The following is a 24,280-nucleotide window of genomic DNA, read 5'->3' as shown; positions in this document are numbered from 1 at the left end:
TGCAGAAAAACCTTCATAACACACAAGGGGACGGGTAATAACCGGAAAAGCATGACATGGGACCTTTAATATAAGGGGAGGTGAGGTACTCTTTAAAACAGATGGTAGTTATGGGTACTTTTTACTGAAGTACATTTCGAAGCCCATACTTCTTTACTTTGACTTGAGTAAAGAAGTTTAGTCAGTACTTCTACTTTTACCAGAGTATTTTTAAACACGAGTATCTGCACTTCTACTTGAGTAAAGGGTGTGTGTACTTCTGCCATCTCTGGTATTACAGGAGAAGCTTTGTTTCCAATTGGGCCGCTGTGTTGAGCTGTGAATACACAGGCTTTGCTCGATAGGCTAAAGGAAGCACTTCACACTGCTTTCATGGCCTTTATCTCCTTATCCCCCAGGAGCAGATCAAGGAATGGAAAAACAAACACATGAACATAATCACGAACACGGCCCGTCTGGCTCTACAGATCCTGAAGGAAAGGGGATCAAACTGGATGGGAATACTGAACAAAAACAGTGTGTGGCAAGGTCTCAACCGCTGATTCTACTTTAGTCTACACATTTGTTTCAAAAGAAAACGTTATTGCGGCATGGAATGGGAAAATCTTTTGGCTTAGTACCAACATTGTATAAAACTGTGAAATCTTGAGCGGAAATCAGGCTTTCCAATGTAATCCTTATTGGTGGATTTATCTTTTCAGACGTGTGCAGAGACTTCATCAACGACCGTGTGGGTGACGGGTACTTACAAGAACGACAAAAGCAGAGGATATTGAAGAAGACTTGTTATGCTTTTTGGGTTTTCCCTTTCCAGTAGTGTGATATACAGTATAGGTTTTAGTGCATGTAAATGGTCTGCAAAGGATACAACCCCTGTGGTCCCTCCAGAGGGAGTTTGGCCGACTGAATACAAAAGCGGTATCACAGATTCTTTCAGTATTTTTTTTCTCTCCAACCCAACATAGCTTTCCCTTAAGTGATATGAACAACAGACATGACAAGCAGAGTAAACCAATGACATGAAAACCAAAAAGAAAATGTAGGCAGTAAGTAATCCATCCAAGCCTGATGTGAATGTATTCAGAACAGACTATAGCGTCAAGCATAAGGCAGACTTATCTTTTACTCAATTCCTTATTTGCAGAAAGGATATTGTTCTGCTTTTCCACCCCTCAGTCGTACTCAGGGTGTGTGTGTTGTGTTGGAAAAGTCAATGATAACCTTATTTCGTTCAGGGGTTGAAATAACAAAAGGGAATTCAGCTTTTTATTAAATCCAATTCGTTCTAATAGCCTTCTATTATCACCATGACTAACATAGATATCAATACTGCTAATGCTTGAACTCTGTTTGGACACTCTATTAAATGTATTCTCGTAATATTTCTAATATATTCTTTTATTTGTATTTACTTGCACTATTTTATTTGTTTTATTGTGTTGCACTGCTGGAGGAGCCTGTGACCTACATTGTCATATATATATACACTGTAGCTATGTACACATGGCAATAAAAGCCTTGAATCTTGAATGTCGTCAATTATTTCTAAAAACAGCTCCCAAGTCTTTGCCTTTACACAGAGACATTTTTACCGTGTAAGTAAAACGTTTCTATCCTTTACTGTTCTCCACTGCATCACCCTGATTAGCACAGAAACAAAGCAGAGTTAAATGCACATTGTCCTCTGTTAGCCCTGGGCCATTTTAGCGCAGGTGTGTTGGTTTCGTACCCTGTGAAGCCACATAGCCTCAGGCCGCCTCAGCCCCATTAACCTTGGCATGCTCCTTCTCACAGATTGTGAGGTATACAAAACAAACTGGGTTTCTCCAACCGTGTAACATCACAGCTCGAATGGTTTAATAATAAAGGAGGCCAGAAGACTAAAGAAGTACTGGATCAAGCTGCTGACAGAACAGATTACATTTCATTTGGCTGGCACTATCCAAAGCAACCTACAATAATAATGAATTATCCTGAAGAAGGAGTTCAAATACGGCACGTGTTAAGTGCAGAAATGTTCCAATAATTACACGTTTAATCCAATATGGCCGATTTGCTGTTGGGTTTATGATTTTATTCCAAGAGGCTTTTTTGTCCGCCTCACCATGCTACATATGCCTACCCAACTTTAGATGTGTAGGTGAAACGTAAGCGAGGCACTTTCCTTCTCACAGATTGTTGGCTGGGTATAAAAAAAAAACTTGGGTTTCTCCGATCCGTGTAATATTACAGCTCGAATGTTTTTTTTTTTAAAGAAGTTCAGGATCAAGCTGCTGACAGAACAGATTACATTTAATTTAGCTGGCACTATCCAGAGCAACTTACAATAATAATCAATTATTCTGAAGAAGTGTAGAAAATGTTCCAATAATTACACGTTAAATCCAATATGGCCGATTTCCTGTTGGGTTTATGAGTTTATTCCAAGAGGCTTTTTTGTCCGCCTCACCATGCTACATATGCCTACCCAATTTTAGATGTGTAGGTGAAACGTAAGCGAGGGGCTGCCTTTTAGCAACTTTGGACAGGGCGCTATACGGTATGGTTTTTTGCCAACAACCGAAAACGAGACACCTAAAAGACAACCTTTTTTGACACGTTTGCAGACTATATGCCCCTATGTACAGAGAAATTGCAATTGTTTTGGATAGAAAATGGTTGCAATTTGATCATATTAACACATTAGCATCTAGATTCCTTAAATCCTGGTTTGCTATACACACACATCCAGCAGAAACAGAGCTACAATAGCATTTATTTAGCGTTACGTTCCTGGTGATACATGATTGAGATCATCAACTCCTGAGGAAAATATCCGTCTCTTTAATGGCAAAAGCTTTGACTATTATTATGAGCTAGTTTTTAACTGCCTGCTGTTTGGTTCTGGGAAACATACAAGGTTTACAAAGTCTTTGTGTGCTAAAGAAAAGTCTCCTGCTGGGGCTGGAAACAAATTGATACGAGCTGGATATGTGGAAAATAACAATGGGATAAAAGAGGGTAAACAGCTGGCCATGACCTCAATCACAACATGTTGAATTGCATGAATGTCGGTTGCAAACACAAAGCAACAATGCTCTCCTAATAGTGTAAGAATTGGAGCAGCATATTGAGTCTGGTGAAAAGAAAATTCAAGGATAACTTTGTATATAATTGAGTTCCTTAACCTCAACATGTAGAAAAAATACATTGAAGGTTTTGGAAAGCATTTGACTGCAGGTCATATTCACATGCATTATAACTGAGTGTTGGCATTTTACCTTCCCAACAACGGCAACAAACTAAATTAGAGTTTGTTACTCGGGGCTCTCATTAAATTGCCATGAAGAGGCTGCAGGAGTCTTGGAGAGCTTCATGTGAAAGCAATACAAAGGAGAATGTCAACATCAAAATAAGGGAATAGGGAGCAGCCTCATTTCAATTCAGTGCATAACCGGACAGATTGTATTTTGGAGGAATGTCAAAACTGAAAAAGTGATTATATAAACTGGAAACGTTGCATGGGACGTAACATTTAGGACTGGTGGTGAAGCAATTGATCAAACCAAATCTAGCAATGCATTTAAAATAAAGGTAAGCTGTCATAAGGGCCATGTGTATAGTTGTAAATACCATCAGAGCGAAGGACTTAATTCCCCTTTGGGATTAATCTTAATATTTTGATTCCATTTTCTATTGACTTTACTTAGATTCATGCATTTCTCCATTGAAGAGCAAAGCATTTTTTGTATCTAATCTAGCTGTATAAAGACATTGCATTACAGTCCATTCGTTGTCATAACTCTAAATGTCAAAACCTGCAAGATCAGAAGACAACAAGGTGGAGAACAACCTCACCTGCTAAATATTTAAATGAAGCTTGTACACTCCTTTTGGCATGAACACATGCACCATTGTTCCAGACTGCAGTTTACTAAAACCCTCGTTTTTCGGGGATAACTGTGGCAGATAGATTTAGCAATGTTCTATCTTCTGTGTCCAATAGACAAACGAGTAATTTCGCTGACAGCAGAGTTACAGTACTTAGTCCACACTGAACTTGAAGCTTTACTCTGAACCCATCAGTATGCTGTCTACAGTTGTCATCAAATGGTGTTGTCCAGAAGCTCTCAGGGAAGAAACTGCAGGCACAAGTTAGAGTGGGGTTGCTGTCAAGAAATCAGGTCCTATGTATTTTCCTAAACACTATTCCTTAACTTCAGGGAAAAACATCATGGGGATAAGGAACGATGAGAAGGAGAATTCAGCAGTGCTTAGAAAAAACTGCATTTAATGGAAGAACGTGATGACGATGCGCCAGTGGATATACGTTTGTTGTGGGAAAACTAGAATAATGATACTTTCCCGCAATAATCACGAATAAATAATAAACGTTATGTAATATATCAACAACTTGTACTGCCTACATATCTATGACTGTGCATATTAGCATTCAAACATGTTGAAAGAAAGATACAGAAGCTCCACACAACTCCGTAAACACCTTGAGATGTTGACTTTATCTGATCATTTCACAGGCATCAGCGTAACGTTCATATTTCCCCTTTTGGTTTCATATCATTTTGAAAGTTTGAACGTATAAGCACTTTGCCAATAAGGCACACGTTGTAAAATGCTTTATAAGCATCTTGATATTATACGATCTGTTGTTTACGTGATCGGCCGAAGTGTTGGGTCACGTTAAAAGTTGCGGCCGCAAGGTATTATGGGGGAGCATTTTCTCCTTTCCTTTCGTAAAGGAAGGTCCAGCGTATGCTAAGAAAAAGGAAATAATAAAGTAAGCATGGAGCTCCTTTGCAAAGATATAGAGAATCCGTTCAGCTCTCATCATGGCTGACACTGAAGTAGATAGGCAGATACTTTATTCTTTCGTCGCAGAAGCAGAAATGTGTTCAGACTTTATAATACAATACTTAGAATACTTAAAAAAGTGGAAAAGAGAATTAACAATTACAAATAAAATGAAAAATAATATATCAATTATAAACAAAACAATATAAAATATTCTGGATAACTAAAATAAAAAGTCAGAAATGCGACAGGATCCAAAAGACTACAGGTCTTTTATGAGAAAGGAGAAACTCAAACTACGTCGCAGTGGGTGTTGAAAAGTACGTCCAGGTCATTTCCCTGTTAGAAACCTCCTAAATTGACAATTTGGCCACAACCCAGGTATTTCACACAGCTTAGTGACTATAGGACAAATAACAGTCATTTCTCTGGAGCTACACCACACACCACACACAAAGCCCCCCCCCCCCCCTTTCTCAATATCCTAAACCTGCTAAAGTGGGGCTCCTGATTAGAGCTGAGGTAATTCCATTTCCCAGCAATATGAAGTTGTGTCTGTTATTGCTCTGGAGGCTGTTACGCAGCTCCAATATCCTTCCAAAGCATAAGCTCATGAGAGTTTATCCTTGACCCGATAAAGAGAGGCTTTACTCTGTCAACAATTCAATCCTGTAATTCTTTTTTCGCATTTCAGAGGCTGATGAAATCTTCTCTGACTGTGGCTTCACAGAATTATCCTCTCTGCATAACGCCTGACGTGTCCGCCGGGTAAATGAAATGTCACAAACACTTCAGAGTGACTGCTAATGCACCTCATCAAACCAGTGACATCAATGCGGTGGCTTTTGGAAGCTCCTTTGCTGGGCCACTTTTTCTTATAATGGGTTCCTTAGAAACACTTTTCTATATACAAATGAACAGATTCTGCTAACTGGCTGCTGTGTTAGTGAACTGATGAATCTCCAGTTACTCATTTCCCACGGGTAAGCAGAGGTGGGAAGTAGTGGTGTACAAATACTTCGTTACTAGTATTTTAAAACACGAGTATCTGTACTTCTACTTTGAGTAAAGGATATGTGTACTTTTGCCATCTCTGCTGATAAGTCCTCTGCTTTGAGAGCTGAAGCCACACACCAGCTGAAACCTCTGTCTCTGTGACGTGTCGCCCTTAGATTAACTTGGAAAGAACAAGGTGTCCGAAGTGTCTCCCAATGTATCTCTCCTCTGACATGTCACTTTGTCTCAGGACACCCTGCTTCACCCCGAAACAAGAGGTGGTCAGAAGCCCTGAGAGCCAAAGCCACTGCTAATACGACAATTCCTCCTTCAGTTTCTTTGCTGGCTGAAAATGTGCAGATATAGATGCAGGTCTTTATACTATAAGAAAACTTGATGCTGATTGGTCATTTTCAAGCATTCTGAGGTCTGCTTTACTGGCAGTGTGTAAAGACTGGGTGATTCAATAAAATGTGAACAGTTACAGAACACCTCGATCAGTGGGTTCACTCTCAATTTTGCCTAAGAACATAACCCTGAATAAAGAACGGTACCAAAACATCCTCTGAGTGCAACATCCAAGAACAGTTTGGTGACGAACAAAACCTTTCCCAGCATGATGGAGCACCTTGCCATGAAAGTGATAACTAAGTGGCTCGGGGGAGAAAACATCGACATTTTGGGTCCATGACCTTTATCACATTGAGAATTTGTTGTGAATCCTTAATGGGTGGACAACAAAAACCCACAAATTCTGACAAACTCCAAGCATTGATTACGAAAGAGTTGGATCCCATCAGTCAGGATGTGGCCCAGAAGTTAATTGATGCATGCCAGGGCGAATTTCAGTGGTTTTGAAAGAGAAGGGTCAGCACTGCAAGTATTGACTCTTTGCACTTAATGTAATTGTCAATTATAGCCTTTCAATTAAATTCAAAGGTTGTATTGTCATATGCACAAAGCTACAGGGCAGAAATGGCAATGACAATCTTATGAGCTGAGCTTTGACTTTGACACTTGTGAAATGCTTGTAATTATAATCAGTATTGTTGGATTGTGTCCGTTGTTCTCGCGTCCAGGAGGAAGCTAAAATAAGAGACTGATGGAGTCTCTGAAAAGGTTCAAATTGGTACTTTAATTAAGTAGCGTGGATCTGAAACAAAAAGAGAGGTATTGGGACAACAGCTGTTGTCTCAAAGTTCCGGTTGTGAAGAGAGACCGAGATCACGTTCCCCCTCAGCCTGTGGCCGTGGTCGTTTCTCAATCGCGAGGAAACTGGCTTCCAAGCCAATTTTTCAAGGATACTACGTCATCGAGTGTCGCCGAAGGACTGTTCCAATCTCCAGCATATTTGGAATTTCACCGAGGCCGCGTCCTTGGTTTGGGGGTAATTTCGAGGCTGCACATGGGTAGATGTCGCGTCCTTCAAATCCCCACAATGCTTTGCGCACGGACCAATTTCCCCAAATCTGTGGCGGAAAATGTAAGGCGGGGCCTCTCATATGACGCACACCTGCACACTTGCTAGCCTGTTCCACTCTTCGTTTTCTGAATGCCAGGAAGGATTCTTGCATGGCTTCTGAAGGAAGTGACTCGGAAGACATGTGCTACCAAGCAAGTCTCCTCGCGATTGAGAAACGGCCCGAGATTACGTTACCCCTCAGCCTGTGGCTGTTTCTCAATCGTGAGGATGCTGGCTTGGTAGTCGCGTACTTCCAAGTCACTTCCTTCAGAAACTAAGCAAGTATACTTCCAAGCCACGGCTTCGGAAAACGAAGAATAATGGAACAGGCTAACGGTTTCAACATAAACTGTACCGAAAATAAATACCTCACGATGTCTATCTAATTATGAACTTGCTTTACTTTCACGGAACACATTTTTGGTGATAACAAATGTAACAAAGTAACATATTTACCAACACATGTTCTATGCCACTACATACTTATATTTAAATGTGTGCTGCGTTGGGTTCAGCCATTCTCCGCAAGGGTTTTTGAAATGGGTCCGTGCGCAAAGCATTGTGGGGATTTTAAGGACACAAAGTCTACCCATGTGCAGCCTCGAAATTACCCCCAAACCAAGAACGTGGCCTCGGTGGAATTCCAAGTATGCTGGAGATTGGAACAGTACTTCGTCGGCACTCGATGACGTAGCATCCTTGAAATATTGGCTTGGAAGCCAGTATCCTCGAGATTGAGAAACGGCCAGGATCTCTTTCTTGGCTCCTTCTTTCAATGGCGGCTGATACGTAAGGGGTCCTCCCACCTCTCCTTCTGTGTCAGATGTCGCCCATAACAGAGGATTTAGACGTTGTGTGTTCACTGCATCACTCCACACGCGCTTTCTCCTCATACACTCATTCATGACTTTTTATTTAAAGTGGACCTATAATGCTATATTTGAATAATATAGTGTAGGACCATACCTATATAAGGCATATTTATACTTTTTATTTTTCAAAATACCAAACAGATCATGCATTTTAGCCATTCCTCATTTCGCTCAATGTAACACTGTCTTTGCATCATATGGGCTGATTCTGTGAGAACAGCACCATCTACAGGCCTGGCATATGTACTACAGCGTCTCCAGCGCTTTCCAACGGCAATGTCCGTGGCTGTCTCCTCCTGATTGGTGGATTTGGCCCAATAGCCGTAGCGCCACTTCTGTGACGTCAGAGAAGTGTTCAAATCTGGATCAGTCTGTATCAGATCCGTTGCAGCCCCTTTTTAAGAGATTTGGGTACGGAGGAAAATAGAGAGGGTTGTGTTTTAACGGCTGTAATCGTTGTTAACGTAAAACCGGAAGTGGTCACTGTTGACAACGGCAGCGCCTTTCAATACAGCTTTTCAAAGTAAACTTAACCAGAAATGTTTTCAGAATAAAACCGTTTTAAACTTACTGTGTGTTTAAGCTAAATTACGTCATTCAATATTGATTTAAATGTCTTACAGTATACCAGAGTAACACCTGACAAAAATATCTGAAAACACTGAAGAAAACAACTCATATTTGTGTCATTCTCAAAACGTTTTGCCACGGCTGCACATCACGGTGTAAAACAGCGAGATAACGTGCAGACTCTCCGAGTTGGATCCTAATCACTGTTGGTGTACTCTTTTCATTAATGACTCACTGCACACTATCCCTGAAAGAATTATTTTCGAAGTGGCATTAACACCTGGAGGATTGGATTGCAATCATACTGGCAAAAACAAATCTAAATCCAGGTGCAGATGGATCCAGGCTGCATGACAGTCGATTATGTAAACCCAGAATTTGCCAACCCTCCCGATTTTCGTGGGAGACTCCCGATTTCATTGCCCTCTCCCGGTTTCCTCCCGGGGTCATATTTCTCCCGATTTCTGACAAAATCAGATTTACTCAGGACTGTTTCCACTCGGACTCTAATACAGCTACACCATTGTTTGGTTGGAGAGTGAGAAAGATAGTCACAGAAAACTGAACAAGAATCGACAACTCGACCCTCTGCTCACTCCTTTCCTGTAAAATACAGGTCCAGCCCACACATATGCCCCATCAAGGAAGGCAGGGCACTTAGAACTACAATAAGCATGTTAATGTTAATCTAACAGCTCCGGCGAGTTCTTCAAAGGGGCCATTTGTCCAGAGTCATAATAAATCATGAAGTCAGATAAAGACAGAAGACAATCAGAAAATACAACTCATCAGATCCAACTGTAAGACTGATTACTGATACATGCTGCTGTTCAATCTGTTAAAACCATGAAATGCTATGTGTTAGCGACAGATTCATTTAGCAACGTGAGCTGTTGCCAACATCTAAATAAAATGAGGTACCTGATTATTGTCTTTTGCTCTATAATATATATTATGCTAATCCATCTATCACTATACCCATTGATCCATTTCTCCATACATTCCTCTCCACAACAATAGCTCCCAACACTCTTTTAATCGTTTAATCTAGGCGCATTAGTTCCACCTCAGTTCAAACTGTTTGTTTTTGGGTCATTAAAATGCCATTGCACAAAGTCAGGTTAATCAGAAATGGGTTTTCGCGCACTATATAGGCTACACTCCACAGTGCATAAAACATGTTAATGTTGGTGACAAAGTGAAGCCAATCGACATTATACAAATAAAAAAATTAATAAAATGGCAGATAATGGTGTGTAACGGACACGTTTAATGACTCCACGCAGCCCTGCTTCATCTTATCATGTCTACTCTCTCTTATAATTGGAGTCATATGGGAAGATATGTGACCTGACGGTGCCAAGTCAGTGTAGTGTGACCTCCAATCAAAGAAAGATCACAGTGAAGACTCTGAAGGAAGAGCAGTAACATCTCACTGCTTCCTGGAGGAAAACAGTTATGTTATCTGGACAGGGTGAAAGTCCGGAAGGGCTCAGAGGAAGATACATGAGATTTTGTTGGATGACATGATGTGACTTAGAGAAGTGTGGGTGAAAAAACAAAAAACATGTTATTGTATCGTCTACAACCAAAAAGGCAATACAGATCAACAACGAACCCAACCAACAGGCTGCAGACTAAAGGTCCCAATGGCCAGGAAAAGTGACTACAAGAAATCCTTAAAGGTCCCCCATTATACTGTCGTTTGTCTCTGAAGTGTTTGGCTCCAAACACCAAGCAGATCATTGCAGCATTACCCATAATCCCCTCTGTTTCAGCCCTGTTTCCAAAGTGCTGATTCTCTGTCTGTTACTTTAGATGAAAATAAAGAGCCCCTCCCCACGCCCCTCTGAGAGACATTTGGTTACAAAGAACTCAATGGTGCTCTAGGAGGAGATTCAGGTGATAAGGGGGGGGGGGGGGGCTAATGGTTACACAAGACAAAACATTGTTATGACATCATAAAGTGGCTCAAATCTGATCAGCTCATTTTCAGACAGGTTTTTATAGAAATGGATCAAAAAGAGAGAGAATCTTTGTTCCTGAAACTTTCAGAGTTTGTTTCCACAGAGGGGACACATGTTGATGTAGAAGAGACATGAAGAAGAGGGGACACATGTTGATGTAGAAGAGACACGAAGAAGAGGGGACACATGTTGATTTAGAAGAGACATGGAGAAGAGGGGACACATATTGATGTAGAAGAGACATGAAGAAGAGGGGACACATGTTGATGTAGAAGAGACATGAAGAAGAGGGGACACATGTTGATGTAGAAGAGACATGGAGAAGAGGGGACACATGTTGATGTAGAAGAGACATGAAGAAGAGGGGACACATGCTGATGTAGAAGAGACATGAAGAAGAGGGGACACACGTTGATGTAGAAGAGACATGAAGAAGAGGGGACACACGTTGATGTAGAAGAAACATGAAGAAGAGGGGACACATGTTGATGTAGAAGAAACATGAAGAAGAGGGGACACATATTGATGTAGAAGAGACATGAAGAAGAGGGGACACATATTGATGTAGAAGAGACATGAAGAAGAGGGGACACATGTTGATGTAGAAGAGACATGAAGAAGAGGGGACACATGTTGATGTAGAAGAGACATGGAGAAGAGGGGACACATATTGATGTAGAAGAGACATGAAGAAGAGGGGACACATATTGATGTAGAAGAGACATGAAGAAGAGGGGACACATGTTGATGTAGAAGAGACATGAAGAAGAGGGGACACATGTTGATGTAGAAGAGACATGGAGAAGAGGGGACACATATTGATGTAGAAGAGACATGAAGAAGAGGGGACACATGTTGATGTAGAAGAGACATGAAGAAGAGGGGACACATGTTGATGTAGAAGAGACATGGAGAAGAGGGGACACATGTTGATGTAGAAGAGACATGGAGAAGAGGGGACACATGCTGATGTAGAAGAGACATGGAGAAGTGGACACACACACACACACACACACACACACACACACACACACACACACACACACACACACACACACACACACACACACACACACACACACACACACACACACACACACACACACACACACACACACACACACACACACACACACACACACACACACACACACACCTTCTCGTTTCAACCCTAAGCGTTCTTTCCTGGCTCCAAGGACCCTTCTTACGACATTATACAACCAACACCATCACCTGATTTTAAACGTGTTGAGTATCACAATCTGAGCGGCTTTCTTTCACTTTCACATCTATAAATAACAAAGACATCCATCAGGAGAGGTAGAGAACTAAACACACTGACAAAAAGGTTAGCATCTGTTTTGCAACCTGAACATTTTAAGTCCACTAACAAAATGGAGCAAGTCAAAATGAGACGTGAAACTGCGTCGACAGCAGAACATTTACATCTGGCTGAATAACCGTCTCATACATAAGTGAAGGCAGTGCAGTGCAAAGCTAAGCTGCCAATTAAACGGTGGAAATGCCTTCTTTGCTTTTCCGGACCAGCAGGTGCAGGACAGTTAAATCCGCCGGGGATGAGAAGCTGACCATCCGAGGAAGAACATAGAAAATTCAACACAGAAGTTCCTCCAGTCCTTCCTATACACTCTTAATCAGGAGCTATGCAATCAGGATCCAAGTAAAGGTAAGCAGTACTCAGATTACCGTAACATTTCTATACATTGGGGATAACTAGCAGGGTTTTTATGTTAGGAAAACCTAAAAAGAGCATATAGTGCTTGTTCTGCCCTCTGACTCAACTTGATCAAACAGCAAAAACTCCACAGATTCAATTTAAAGAAACGCGATACAGTTGGGAGTCAACAAAAAGGCTTAAGACAAGGATTTTCTCCCAAGAGTATGACATTTATTATCAATAGACACATTTACAAACTTTAACCAACAATGTAAACAAAAGCATCAAAACGAACCACTATAACAAACCAAAATGAGGGAAACGGAACAGTCAAACAAAGCAGCAGTGGCGGACAATCTTGAAAATCCTTGTCTTAAGCCTTTTTGTTGACTGCCAACTGTATCGCGTTTCTTTAAATTGAATCTGTGGAGTTTTTTCTGTTTGATCAAGTTGAGTTAGAGGGCAACCTCAATCAGTGGAACAGCTAAACTTTAGGCCGTGTGCGCGGCTGCGGTTACATATAGATAAAATCATTTCTGATCCTAAATATCTTGGTTTCTTCCTTTCTGAGGTCACATCGTTCTGTTGTCTTAATACACTCGATTACATTTTTTTTACTATGTTCCATCTGAATTTACTCTGACACAGAAACATCTATATTGTATTCTGACCCTTCTACAGCCAACTCACAGGTGTATTCTTGCTTTGATACAAAAGATTATTAATGTGCCCCTTTTAGAAGTGAAGATATCGTCATTTGTTCTGAGCATGTCCTTTCCGAGCCTGAAACCTGAAAAACAGGCTCGGGGCTCAAATAAAAACATCTCATACAGATTTATATTGAGGTTAGCCCAAAGTAAAAGAAAGTAATATGGTTACATTACTTTTGTATTTTCATATTCAGATTAGGTTATGGATTGTTAATAATTGTAACGTAGTTTTTAAGAGCTATTTTAACCATCAGTTCCATATTCTCCGCTTATCCTTATCTATCTGAGAAGATACGTTTTTTAATTAGGGCTGTCAAACGATTAATATTTTTAATCAGATTAATCACAGCTTAAAAATTAATTAATCATGATTAATCACCATTCGAACTATGTCCAAAATATGCCATTTCTATACATATATTGTTATGGGAATGGAAAGATAAATGAAAGAAGGCGGATATATCCATTTAACATACAGTATGTTTATTATAACATTGTTCTGTGTATCAAAATGAAAGACAGCCCACACACCTATCAATCATCAAATCGTGGGGTCTTAATTCATTACGTGTGGATTTCTATCAACAGGGGGGTACTTCAGGAAAGTCGACGGGGGGGGGGGGGGGGGGGGGGGCTAGTGGAGTACTTCGTGACCACAGAGTGTGAATTTTGTGATCAGCTGTTTTAGTGCAGTTCTCCAGTGAAGGGGGGGAGTCTCCCTCCGCAGCCGGTTGGCGTAATTTTGGCACTCCGTTGTACAGACCGACGTTAACAGCAGCCCTGTCTGTGCACACGGAGACCGACTCTGTCGTCCGGTGATCTAGCCACCTTCTGGAAAAGCTTCACAAGTACGTCGGTACGCAAATGCGCTTTGTGACACAAGTGACGGTACGCATTTCAGATTACGCACATAACCTGCGTACCAGTTATGTGCACCCCTGTACTACAGCTGAAGTATTCTCCATCGGGACTTCCTGCAACAACACCACGCCGTTATCTTGATTCTGATTGGCCAGAAGACATTATCAAAGATGTTCTATTGAGAAGACGATCACTACGTGACAAAAGTTTTCAAAACCGTTTATGCTCTTCGGTATTTCCAGACAAGTGGCTACTGAAATCAATCTTACTAATTGCTGTCTGTGCAATTTACTAGGCGCGAGTTGGCAGACTTTATTTTGCTTACTTTAACAGCCATTTCTTGGTATGGCTGTAGCCAACCCCAGCCATACCCTGGCGCTGCCACTGGTGGGATGTGTGGGGCGGGCCATTCTGCACATACGTTAAATGCGTTAAATATTTTAACGCAATTAATTCAAAAAATTTATTACCGCCGTTAACGCGATAATTTTGACAGCATTATTTTTAATAAAAGGGGTTGTCCAATGCCTTATTCGAAATTATTACCTCTGTTTTTTTGGGGTCAGGGTCAGTAATTATTCTAATGAAATGAGTAATACCACCTCGAATCAAAAGTGACCTGTTTCTTTCAGGTGCCAGAGTGACTGTGAGTCGAGGAGGATTGTGAAGAATGTCATGTCAGAGCCCAGTGGTCACATAACTGGACAGATCCCTTTCAATTCACTGGGAAAACAGAGGTGGAACATTCTCCACTTGAAAGGGCAGGATGCACTGAGGGCAAACTGTCTGTCAAACTCACTCGGGGAAAACGAAAAGGAACTCTCCACTGGTCCAACGCCGGCTAAATTGAATAACCATCCAGCCTTAATGGCCTTTGACAGACTCCTTCATTATTCCCAGGTCTTTTATAACCCGCCACATCAGGCTAATGGTGCTCTTGTCTTTCCTCCTGTCAGCTTTTTTGGCTCCTGGTGTTAAATACCAAACCATGAGAGTGTTCTATCAGCCGTATCGAATTCAACTCCATAAAGGTGACGGTGGCGGAGGTAACACTTCATCCGTGCTGTATTTTTCCAGACAAAGCTACCAAGGCATATCTAATCCGTTAGTAATGATAAAATGGTACCCTGGCTGTACCGAGCGGATCTATAACGAGACACTTCTGAACTTCTGATACTTTGTCACTACCGTTTCAGGTGACACACGAAGAGAAGCACGGTGAGGAAATGGGTTCTTTAGAAGGACCAAGGTAAGCAAATTGAAACGAGATGACACGCCCAAAGGAAATCATAGGCTGTCAGTGTGAGACCAACAAAAAGATGAATCTGTCCTTTGTCAAAAAGAGAATCAATGATCGTAAATAACAAGTCTGCTTCTGGGGAGCTCAGAGTTTAAGTGTTCAGTCCTATCAGCAGAATGAGAAGGAATGGAGACTAATTATTATCTTTATTAATTTAAATGTTTGAGGAATACGATCATAAGAGACATGAGAGACGTGAAATGGGACACTCCGATAAGCTGTACGAAGCTAGACACTTAACACAAAGTATGTTCATTATTTATTTTGAATATTTCTGGAATTTGAGAACGTTTATTTATTCAAAGGAAACATTACGGGCCAAAACATACCTAGCACGGATAAACATTAAAACAACTGTGAACATTCATAAACACACCTCTTTCCCTGAAAGACTGCAACCACTACTATTTAGAAATATTCATGGCTATTTGACTTGCTTCCTTTGGTTACTATAACCCTTTATGAACACACAGTCAGAAATACACAACATGTAGGCAGTTTTGTACATTATTTGTTTGTAGCCTTTATTTAACCAGGTGAAAGCCCCTTGAGATCAAAAGATCTCTTTTTCAAGGGTGACCTGCAGAAAAAGAAGAACATTTAATGTTTTTAGACTGAAAGTGTAAATATGCACATTGAATTATATTTAAGCATCTATAGTTACTACCCCAGTTCCTAAACTGTAATGGAAACGCTGCATAAAGTGAGCCTGGCCTACCAAGGCCTAACGAGGCCTAGCCATACCGTACTAAGCCGTGCGAGGCCCTGCAGTGGAAATGCGCCATAAATGATCCGTAAAGTCTAAAATCCCTGTTTTCCCTTCAGAGTTTTTGCCAAACAAGTCTTGCTTTGTGCACTTTTTAAAAACAGACACAGATAAGGACATATTTATGGTTGTATCTCATTCCATACCTGAGGACTTCTGCAGAACACACTGAAGCTTATCCCTTTTTTAACCTTTATAAAATCCTTTATGCTTTTCTTTTATGTATGCAAATGGCAATAAATTGGGATTAGTTCATACAGTAATAATAATAATAATAATAATAATAATAATAATAATAATAATACATTTGATTTAAGACGCCTTTCATGACACCCAAGGACACCGTACAATTTGTTAAATATTCTAAGAGGTCAAAGCAACAGAATTTGATAAAAACACAAAGATACCATCATGTAGAAGACAATTAAAGTGGACACCAATGATAGTAGACAGTCTGCCGTTGAACATATACGTTGAACATTAAACAGGCATTGTGAACAATACAACATTAATTCAGTTTCAGGAGACTGGAGCTTCTTCCCCTCTAAAGTAAATGACAAAGACGAGATGCACGGTTCTGAGATTAAGATCGAGCACCAGATAAAACCCAGAGAAAGATCTCACTGCAAGATAAAAGATAACTGAGCTTTCCTCTGAATTTGGCTCCAGTTAAATCAGGCGACATTAGAAACAAAGTGCCAGAGACACCAGAGCTGGGTAATGATAGCACATCCAGAAACACTAAGATGTGTGTTTGGGGGAATGTGTTCCTAACTTACTGTACTAGTGAAAGCTGTCTTCTCTAGAGAGATGCAGTAACACAACTGCAGACTCACATGTTTCTCTCCAGTAATACAGATATTTCAATTTCTGTCCTTGAATGCTAAATAGACTATAGCAATTCTCATGTCTTTACGAGTCAAGAAAGTGCTTTACAAATATACTGTATGTCAGCACACATTCAAACAGAGGCAATACTGTACATGGTGCCATTAGCTCAAGGGAACTCACATTCACACATCTGTGGTCAACGAGAACAACTTGGAGTTAAGCTTCTTGCCCAAAACTACATCGACCTGTTGACTGGAGGAGCTAGGTTTATACATGTGTTTACGTATATTTGTATTCTTGTATTCTGGATTGTGGGAAACGTTACTTCGATCTCTCTGTCTGTACACACAAACTGAAAGACTGACAATAAAGTTCACTTTGACTTTGACTAGGGTTACGACCCGTCCACACAGTGGCTTTGGAAAAAGCTTGCCGGCGGGCGTGTCTGAAGCTCGTCCAACAACCAATCAAATGAATTTCCCGCCCCTGACACACAAGCAGCAGTTTGATTGGCGAGAGTTTGTACTGGCATATGATTTGATTGGCTGACGCTTCCACCGAAAGCTTCAGAAGCTTCAAAAGTTGAACATTGCTCAACTTTTGCAGCCTGAAACGCCAGGAAAGCTCCGCTCTGCACAACGCAGTTCGACGAAAAGTGACGTCACCCCATTCAAAGAAGCGTTGGAAGAAGCTTCCATCGCCGCTGTGTGGACGGGCCGTTACGGTTGTCTGTTTTCCTTCATCCTAATATAATGGAGTTTGAGCCCTTCCATTTCTGGTGATTAAATGTTGAAAAAAACACTATTTCAAACCCCTTCCTGTTACTTTAAATATTCAAAAGACATTGCTGTTTGTTTTACGGTGCTACTTTCTCTACCAAACATATTTCTATGATCAGAAATAGAAGCTTTTTCACGGGGAGGTGATTGTAGAAAACTCAACAGTTACTATTCTGTCAAAATGTAATTGTTGTGTCTCGTCAGATTTGTTAGTATTATTTCTCTGTTTAGTTAATATCGTCAAGTCCGCGTCTGCTAACCCTTTTTTGTTGTGTGTCATTTCCTGTTTTACTTTGTTAATCTCTTCTCTCATTTCAGGTAGTTCGACTCCTACCCTGTTAGTGTGTTAACTAACCTGATTACCTGCCCCGCCCTTATTGTTTGAGTACTTGTGTGTGTTTATTCTGTGTTTTCTCTGTGCCAAGTGCCAGATCGTTCCGACCCTCGTGTTGCTTGTCAGCCAGTTGTTTTCTGAGCTGCAGTGAATCTCAGTTCGTTTTTTGTGAAGTCTTTTGAGAGTTTGTATTACCTTGCTTATCACCACAAGTAAATCCTTTTATTTTGTAATCATCTTTCGTCTGGAGTCGTGCATTTGGGTCCTATGATTTGTGTGTGTGCCCCAGTCTTAACAGTAATATTTTTCAAATGAATGCAATAAACAAACTGATATTTGTAATGGTATAATATGCCAATAGCCAATAGAATAGTCAATATAAAATATGTGAAGCTTTGAAAATTGCACTGGAAGTTTAGGATAAGTTAAACCATAACTAATGCTTGCCTTTTTTATAAATATATATCGAAGTGAAGAGTTTTGTCATAATGCGCCATAATGTGAACCTTTGTCCCATATATCATCATCACGATTATTATGCACTGTTATAGAAGGCAGTGTGGTTGACCATAGGAAGGTTTGGGGTTTTGACAACTCCATGTCATTGCATAATTGTTTTTACATATTTTAATTATGTTCCTCATATGTTATTGGGATGTTTTGTCATACTCTGTAAAGCACTTGGGATGCGTCAAGCATGAAAGGTGCTATATAAATAAAGTGTATTATTATTATTTATTATAACCCTAACCTAGATAACTTAGACATGTTTCTAGATACCAAGACAGATATCCCAAAACCTGGCCCAATAAAACCTGATATCATGAAAACCACTGAGAACCTATTGTTCAGTACCAAGCTCCTTTTCTCTGGAACCAGCTTCCTGTTTTAATCAGAGAGGGTCCAAAACTTTAAGAGTGCGTTCAAGACCCTACATTTTTCACAAAGCCTTCAGTTAGAGCTGGCATTTCATGGTATTTATTTCAATTTGTATGTTAATTCATTTGAATGTTTTATGTAGTTTTTTGGATCTTATTTTATTTGGTTTACTCATTTTGCTGTAACTCCATCAGATACAATGTTGCTGTTGGTTTTTCATCTGTAAAGCCTACTGAGACAAATGTGTTTTGTGATATTGGGCTATACAAATAAAGTTTGATATGATTTGATACAAACAATTCCAGCACCAGTCACTTTTACGCTGCTATGGAAAATATTTTGGACTCTCATATGCAGTATGTACATCATCTTTTTTATATATGTCCTGTACTTTTAAAATAAACGGTTATTTTGTGTTGTTTTGTAATTATTGCGTGTTTTTGTATTTTAAATAGGGCCGGGACTCGATTAAAAAAATTAATCAAATTAATTAGAGGCTTTGTAATTAATTAACCGAAATTAATCGCATTTGTAATCACATATAAATATTTGACCTGAGAACAGTGAGAAGCAATTTTTTTCACATGGATTTTAGTATACCATTGAATAATGACTGAATACATAAGCTTAAGCAACAAAACATTGTTTATTTTTTTCAAGGTGGTCCTTAACCAAGACCTACAGAAAAGTGCAATTTTTGCCATAAAGTGTAGCAATAGCATATTTAGGAATATAGTACATTTCAGAGATTCAGGTAGCCTATAGGTAGGTAGACCTTCTGTAAACTATAACACTTTGTTTTTTAAGTAAAACACAATACTTGACTATTAGAAAACATCTCTCTGTTGCTTCAGAGGCCATAACAGACTTTGTTGATTTACCAACAGTTGATTTAAAAAATCTAATACATTTCAGTCCACTCAATAACCTTGGCCAAAACAATAAACAGTTCAACATAAAGTGCCAGTTGCAACAACAACATAATAAATAGTTCAACATAAAGTGTACCATTTAAAATAAAATAAAAAAGTGCCAGTGATTGACCTCAATCCCTCCTATTCTTCCAATATCCTGATGAAAAATAAAATCTCTCTGTTGCATAGGCCACTGTTTGATCAACGCGAATTGGGTGTGGGTCCTTGTACTCCGAGTCGGGCTAACGTCCACGCTAGCTGCTATATGTTTTTCATTGAGGTGATACTTGAGGCTTGATGTGCTGCGGTGATATGCGAATTCCTTTTTGCATAATTTGCAAACAACCGTGCTCTTATCGATGCTTCCATCCGTCCGTTTTTTAAAACAAAATGTCCCATCCACGGGGCCAACCAAAGCGGTCTCATCAGCTTCTTCGTTCATGTTTGACTATTGTTCACTGTGGTTTGTTGTTGTTTGAAGTCATGAACGTTAGTTGGTGCTCCAGTATAATCGGTACCCCTGAAACTCATCCAGTGAGAAACGTTCCGCGGTGCAAAAATAAGCGCGATTAAAATGCCTTAATTTTTTTAACGCGTTAATTTTTGTGTAATTAATTAATCTTAATTAACGCGTTAAAGTCCCGGCCCTAATTTTAATGTGTTATTTTATACCTCGGGATTGTGGGAAACGGTATTTCGATCTCTCTGTCTTGACAATAAAGTTGACTTTGACTTTGATTAGACTTGGTTATTTGAGTGAACCGAACATGCAAAGGTTGAGGCCCTCAGAGAGAATTATCCCAGAGATACGTCCCCTCCTACTTATTTTGAGCAGAAATCAACACTGCGTCATCGACAGCTACATTCCTGCATATCCTCCTCCTCTTGACCCTTTTTGTTGAAGCAGAGCATGAAAAAAGTCCGCTGTAAAAGGCGTGAAGGCGTAGGATGTGACTAATTGACAGGAAAACGAGGATCAAGCCATGTTGTCGGAGCAGATGCTTTTAATGGGAGCAAATTAAACAATGTTGAAGAGGTGTTTGATACGGTGTATTAACACACTGAGTTTATGTGAGCAGCCAATAAATCAGATGTCAACTGAGTCTAGGTGTTTGGAATGTAATGTACTGCACAGAATAATAATACCAGCAGTCTGTTACAATTACTAGTTACCTGTACAATTTAATTGAATCAGTAATGAACCAAAGGAAGTGAAAACCATATTTTTTTTAATATGAAAATGTCTTTTTTTGTGTTTCAATACAGTGGCTATCTTTTTAATATGGCTTTTAATTTGGGTCAACTTTCAATTCTCATAAATGAAGCTCAGCGCAAGTTCAACCAGGAAGACCTTCTTTACTCATTCATTTACTATTTCCATGTTACTACTCTCTCTCCTCTCAATAAGTGATCGAGGGCGTCACCTCCCAGTTTAACCAATCACTTTGCTCTATTCTCACAAGCCTATCATAGCGCTCCGCTAAACCTTTTAAATCTGCTCTCCCCTCTGACAGCTGTCATTTCAGGTGACTCTACGCAACCCTCCTCCACCCCTTTGCACCTCCTGTCCCTCTGAATCCAGGGTCAAGCTAAGCCCCTCCCCTTCAGACCGACCCCAACTATCCATTCACCACCACCACCAGGGTCAAGCTAAGCCCCTCCCCTTCAGACCAAACCCAACCATCCATTCACCACCTACAGGGTCAAGCTAAGCCCCTCCCCTTCAGACCGACCCCAACTATCCATTCACCATCACCAGGGTCAAGCTAAGCCCCTCCCCTTCAGACCGAACCCAACTATCCATTCACCATCACCAGGGTCAAGCTAAGCCCCTCCCCTTCAGACCGAACCCAACTATCCATTCACCACCACCAGGGTCAAGCTAAGCCCCTCCCCTTCAGACCGAACCCAACTATCCATTCACCACCACCAGGGTCTAGACCCCGGGGGGTTTCATCGGATCGGTTCTCCCCTCCCGAATGATACTCCTGCACAACGGGGTCTAATCGCCAAAACTCCATTACATTCATTTGTGTATTCCTGGCAATAAATATGTATTCTTACATCAGAACCGTCTCTCCTGATTGAAGTGTCAATGTTTTTACTGTATTGTTTCTGTTTTGCTTCTTTCTTTTTTTTTTATTCTTTCATTTTTTAAATTGTTTTATTTTAACATATTATCACTGTAGATGTTTTATCTTGTTCTGTATTCATTGTAATATCATTTTAATATTGTTGTTGTGTTTTCTGTAAAGCACAGGTGCTATACAAATAAAGTGTATTATTATTATTATTATTATTATATTTCCTTTGGCCAGCCTGCCCCTTAAAACCAGAGTTTACCACACATAAAGGGAAAGGGTCAACACATATATGGAGTATTAGTGTTTTGAATTGAATGTAAGCCGAACCGCCACAGAATAACGATACCAGCAGGGACGGACAGGGACTCTGACCCAGTAAGTGATATTTGTTGGTTGGTTATGAATGTTATGAAACCACTGGGAATCAACACTCTTCAGCCAGCATAGTAAACCATCCTGCATGAATGAATACATGTTAGTGATTCTTACAGTGTCTACCCCCCAACGCTGATGTATACTATGCAACAAGACATGTGTACAGCTAGGGTTGGGAGGGTTACTTTAAAAATGTAATCTGTTTTTAGTCACCTGTAAAATTGAATTGAATCAGTAATGAACCGAATGAAGTTACTTAAAGGGCAGACAGTGTCTTTTTTTGCTCCTTAAAACCAGAGATTACCATAAAAAAACAGAAAGGGTCAACACATATCTGGAGTATTAGTAGATGTATGGCCTGTAACCAGTCGGTATGTTCATGTTTCAATGGTTTTATTGGCTTACATCTTAAGTCCTGGGCTGTTCCAACAGTCCAGCATACAGTATGATTGATAGAAATAAGAACATATTGCCAAATGAAAGCAAGTCACTAAACTATGTACATGGAAAATCGCGTAGATAATGTACAATTAATTATTTATTTGACGTATGACTAACCTGGGGGGTTTCTTAATTAATCAAATGATGGCATGCTGTAACTTCTTCACCTTGGAGGGCCCAAGCTGAAACTTTAAAGTGGAAACTAAAAGACATTCTCCCTCAATGATAGTAATATAGCTAGGGTCTTGGTCTAAGTCATTTCAGCTCTCTACTTCAACACAAATCAATACATCTGGTCCTAATGAACCAAACAAAAAAACCGTAATGAGGAATGAAATGTCTGCTCGTAGAGAGGCTGCAGCGCCAGTATTTTATAGAAAATGTTCCTCCCTGACAATCAACCGAGCTCCAGCAGCTGTCAGTGCAATCACAGCAAGGATTAGTATAATTAACATTTTCTAGACCCCCAGAGTTTTTCAATCAAGTGTAAAGTTTTAATAATCACAGAAGAATGGGGCTGCAGGGAATTATGCGTCGCACTTGTTCGAGCACTAACCTCCCATCTGGAAACAAACGCCATGTCTTCGCCATCTATTCTCTGTGGATTTCAGGTTACAATAAAACAGAATTGATGAACACTCTTTTAAAATACAGTGTTGCCTTGACTTGATTTAAGGCCAAGCAGGCAGAGATTTCCCAGTAGATGCAAAACGAATGGCAGGAATCCTGGATAATAATGTGGGCCAGAAACGTTGTAATAAACCAGCAGGGGGGCTTCGGCCAAACCAATTAAATGATATGAGCCTGACAATAAGTGGGTTTCATTACATGACCTCAAGAAACCAAATGTAATCATCTCACAATGCACCTTCATGCCTTGACACTTAAAATAATAATACAAAAAACAGTTCACAAATCCCATTCAAATTGCAATCCCTATCTTTTTTTTTTTTTTTTGGGGTTAAGGTGTCATGTTTCATTGCTGTTTGATTTCTATTGTGTGAGTCACTTTTCGATGGAAGAAGAAGCTTCAACTTGGTGCAAATTTGTATTTTTGTCCTAGCTCCTGCATCAATATTAATATACTGTTATACTGATATTAACCTTTTAACATTCAGTGCAATACATCACATCCAAACATGACATAAGCACAATTATGATGGTAGCAATAGAGAAGGACGACGACACTATTAACAAGCCGAATTTCTATTAACTTTAGACCACCTTTAGAATCCTTTATTCTTTCTTGTTCACATAAATACAAAGCCAACTAGAGAAATTCATATTGAAAGAAATATGGTAAAAATCGTATTTATCACTGTTCAGGACTTTTCATGTTATAAACATTGTCAGCAATAACATCAAGTACAAGATAACCAGATTAAATCTAGCAGAAAATGGGCTTTTACCTCATAAATGATAAAAGGTTCAATAGAATGCCTTTATTACATAATATATATCTATCTAACTACATGGCTTCGTTGAATACTTGACTCTGATTGGCCCATTTGAACATTCCAGAGGTCTGTGAACTTTCGCTAGCAGATCGTCGCTAAGGAGAACACACTGTTGCTAAGGAGGAGGCTCTGATCAAGTCATATCAGTCTGCCGAAAGAAGTCCGGTCATTTTAACTTGTTATGCTGGTTTGATGTTATGCAACTTGTGTTTA

General features: G+C 40.0%; 1 protein-coding gene across 2 annotated transcripts in view; it reads right to left on the bottom strand.

Moving 5' to 3' along the window:
- LOC307041529 (IQ motif and SEC7 domain-containing protein 2-like) overlaps positions 1-24,280 on the bottom strand; it is a 78,150-nt gene that overhangs the window by 7,118 nt on the left and 46,752 nt on the right. Inside the window, exon 2 of one of the 2 annotated variants that reach the window (XM_079684999.1) lies at positions 15,265-15,787. The exons of the other annotated variant lie outside the window; for it this stretch is intronic. Within the exon in view, the coding sequence (XP_079541125.1) occupies positions 15,736-15,787 (52 nt within the window). The 3' untranslated portion in view covers positions 15,265-15,735. Of the gene's footprint in view, positions 1-15,264; positions 15,788-24,280 lie in introns of those variants that run through there. 2 annotated transcript variants of the gene reach the window in all.

This window comes from Notothenia rossii (assembly GCF_949606895.1).
Source record: "Notothenia rossii genome assembly, chromosome: 5".
NCBI classification, from domain to species: Eukaryota; Metazoa; Chordata; class Actinopteri; order Perciformes; family Nototheniidae; genus Notothenia; species Notothenia rossii.
The sequence above is the reverse complement of the archived record's forward strand: the minus strand, read 5'-3'. Positions and strand labels throughout refer to the sequence as shown.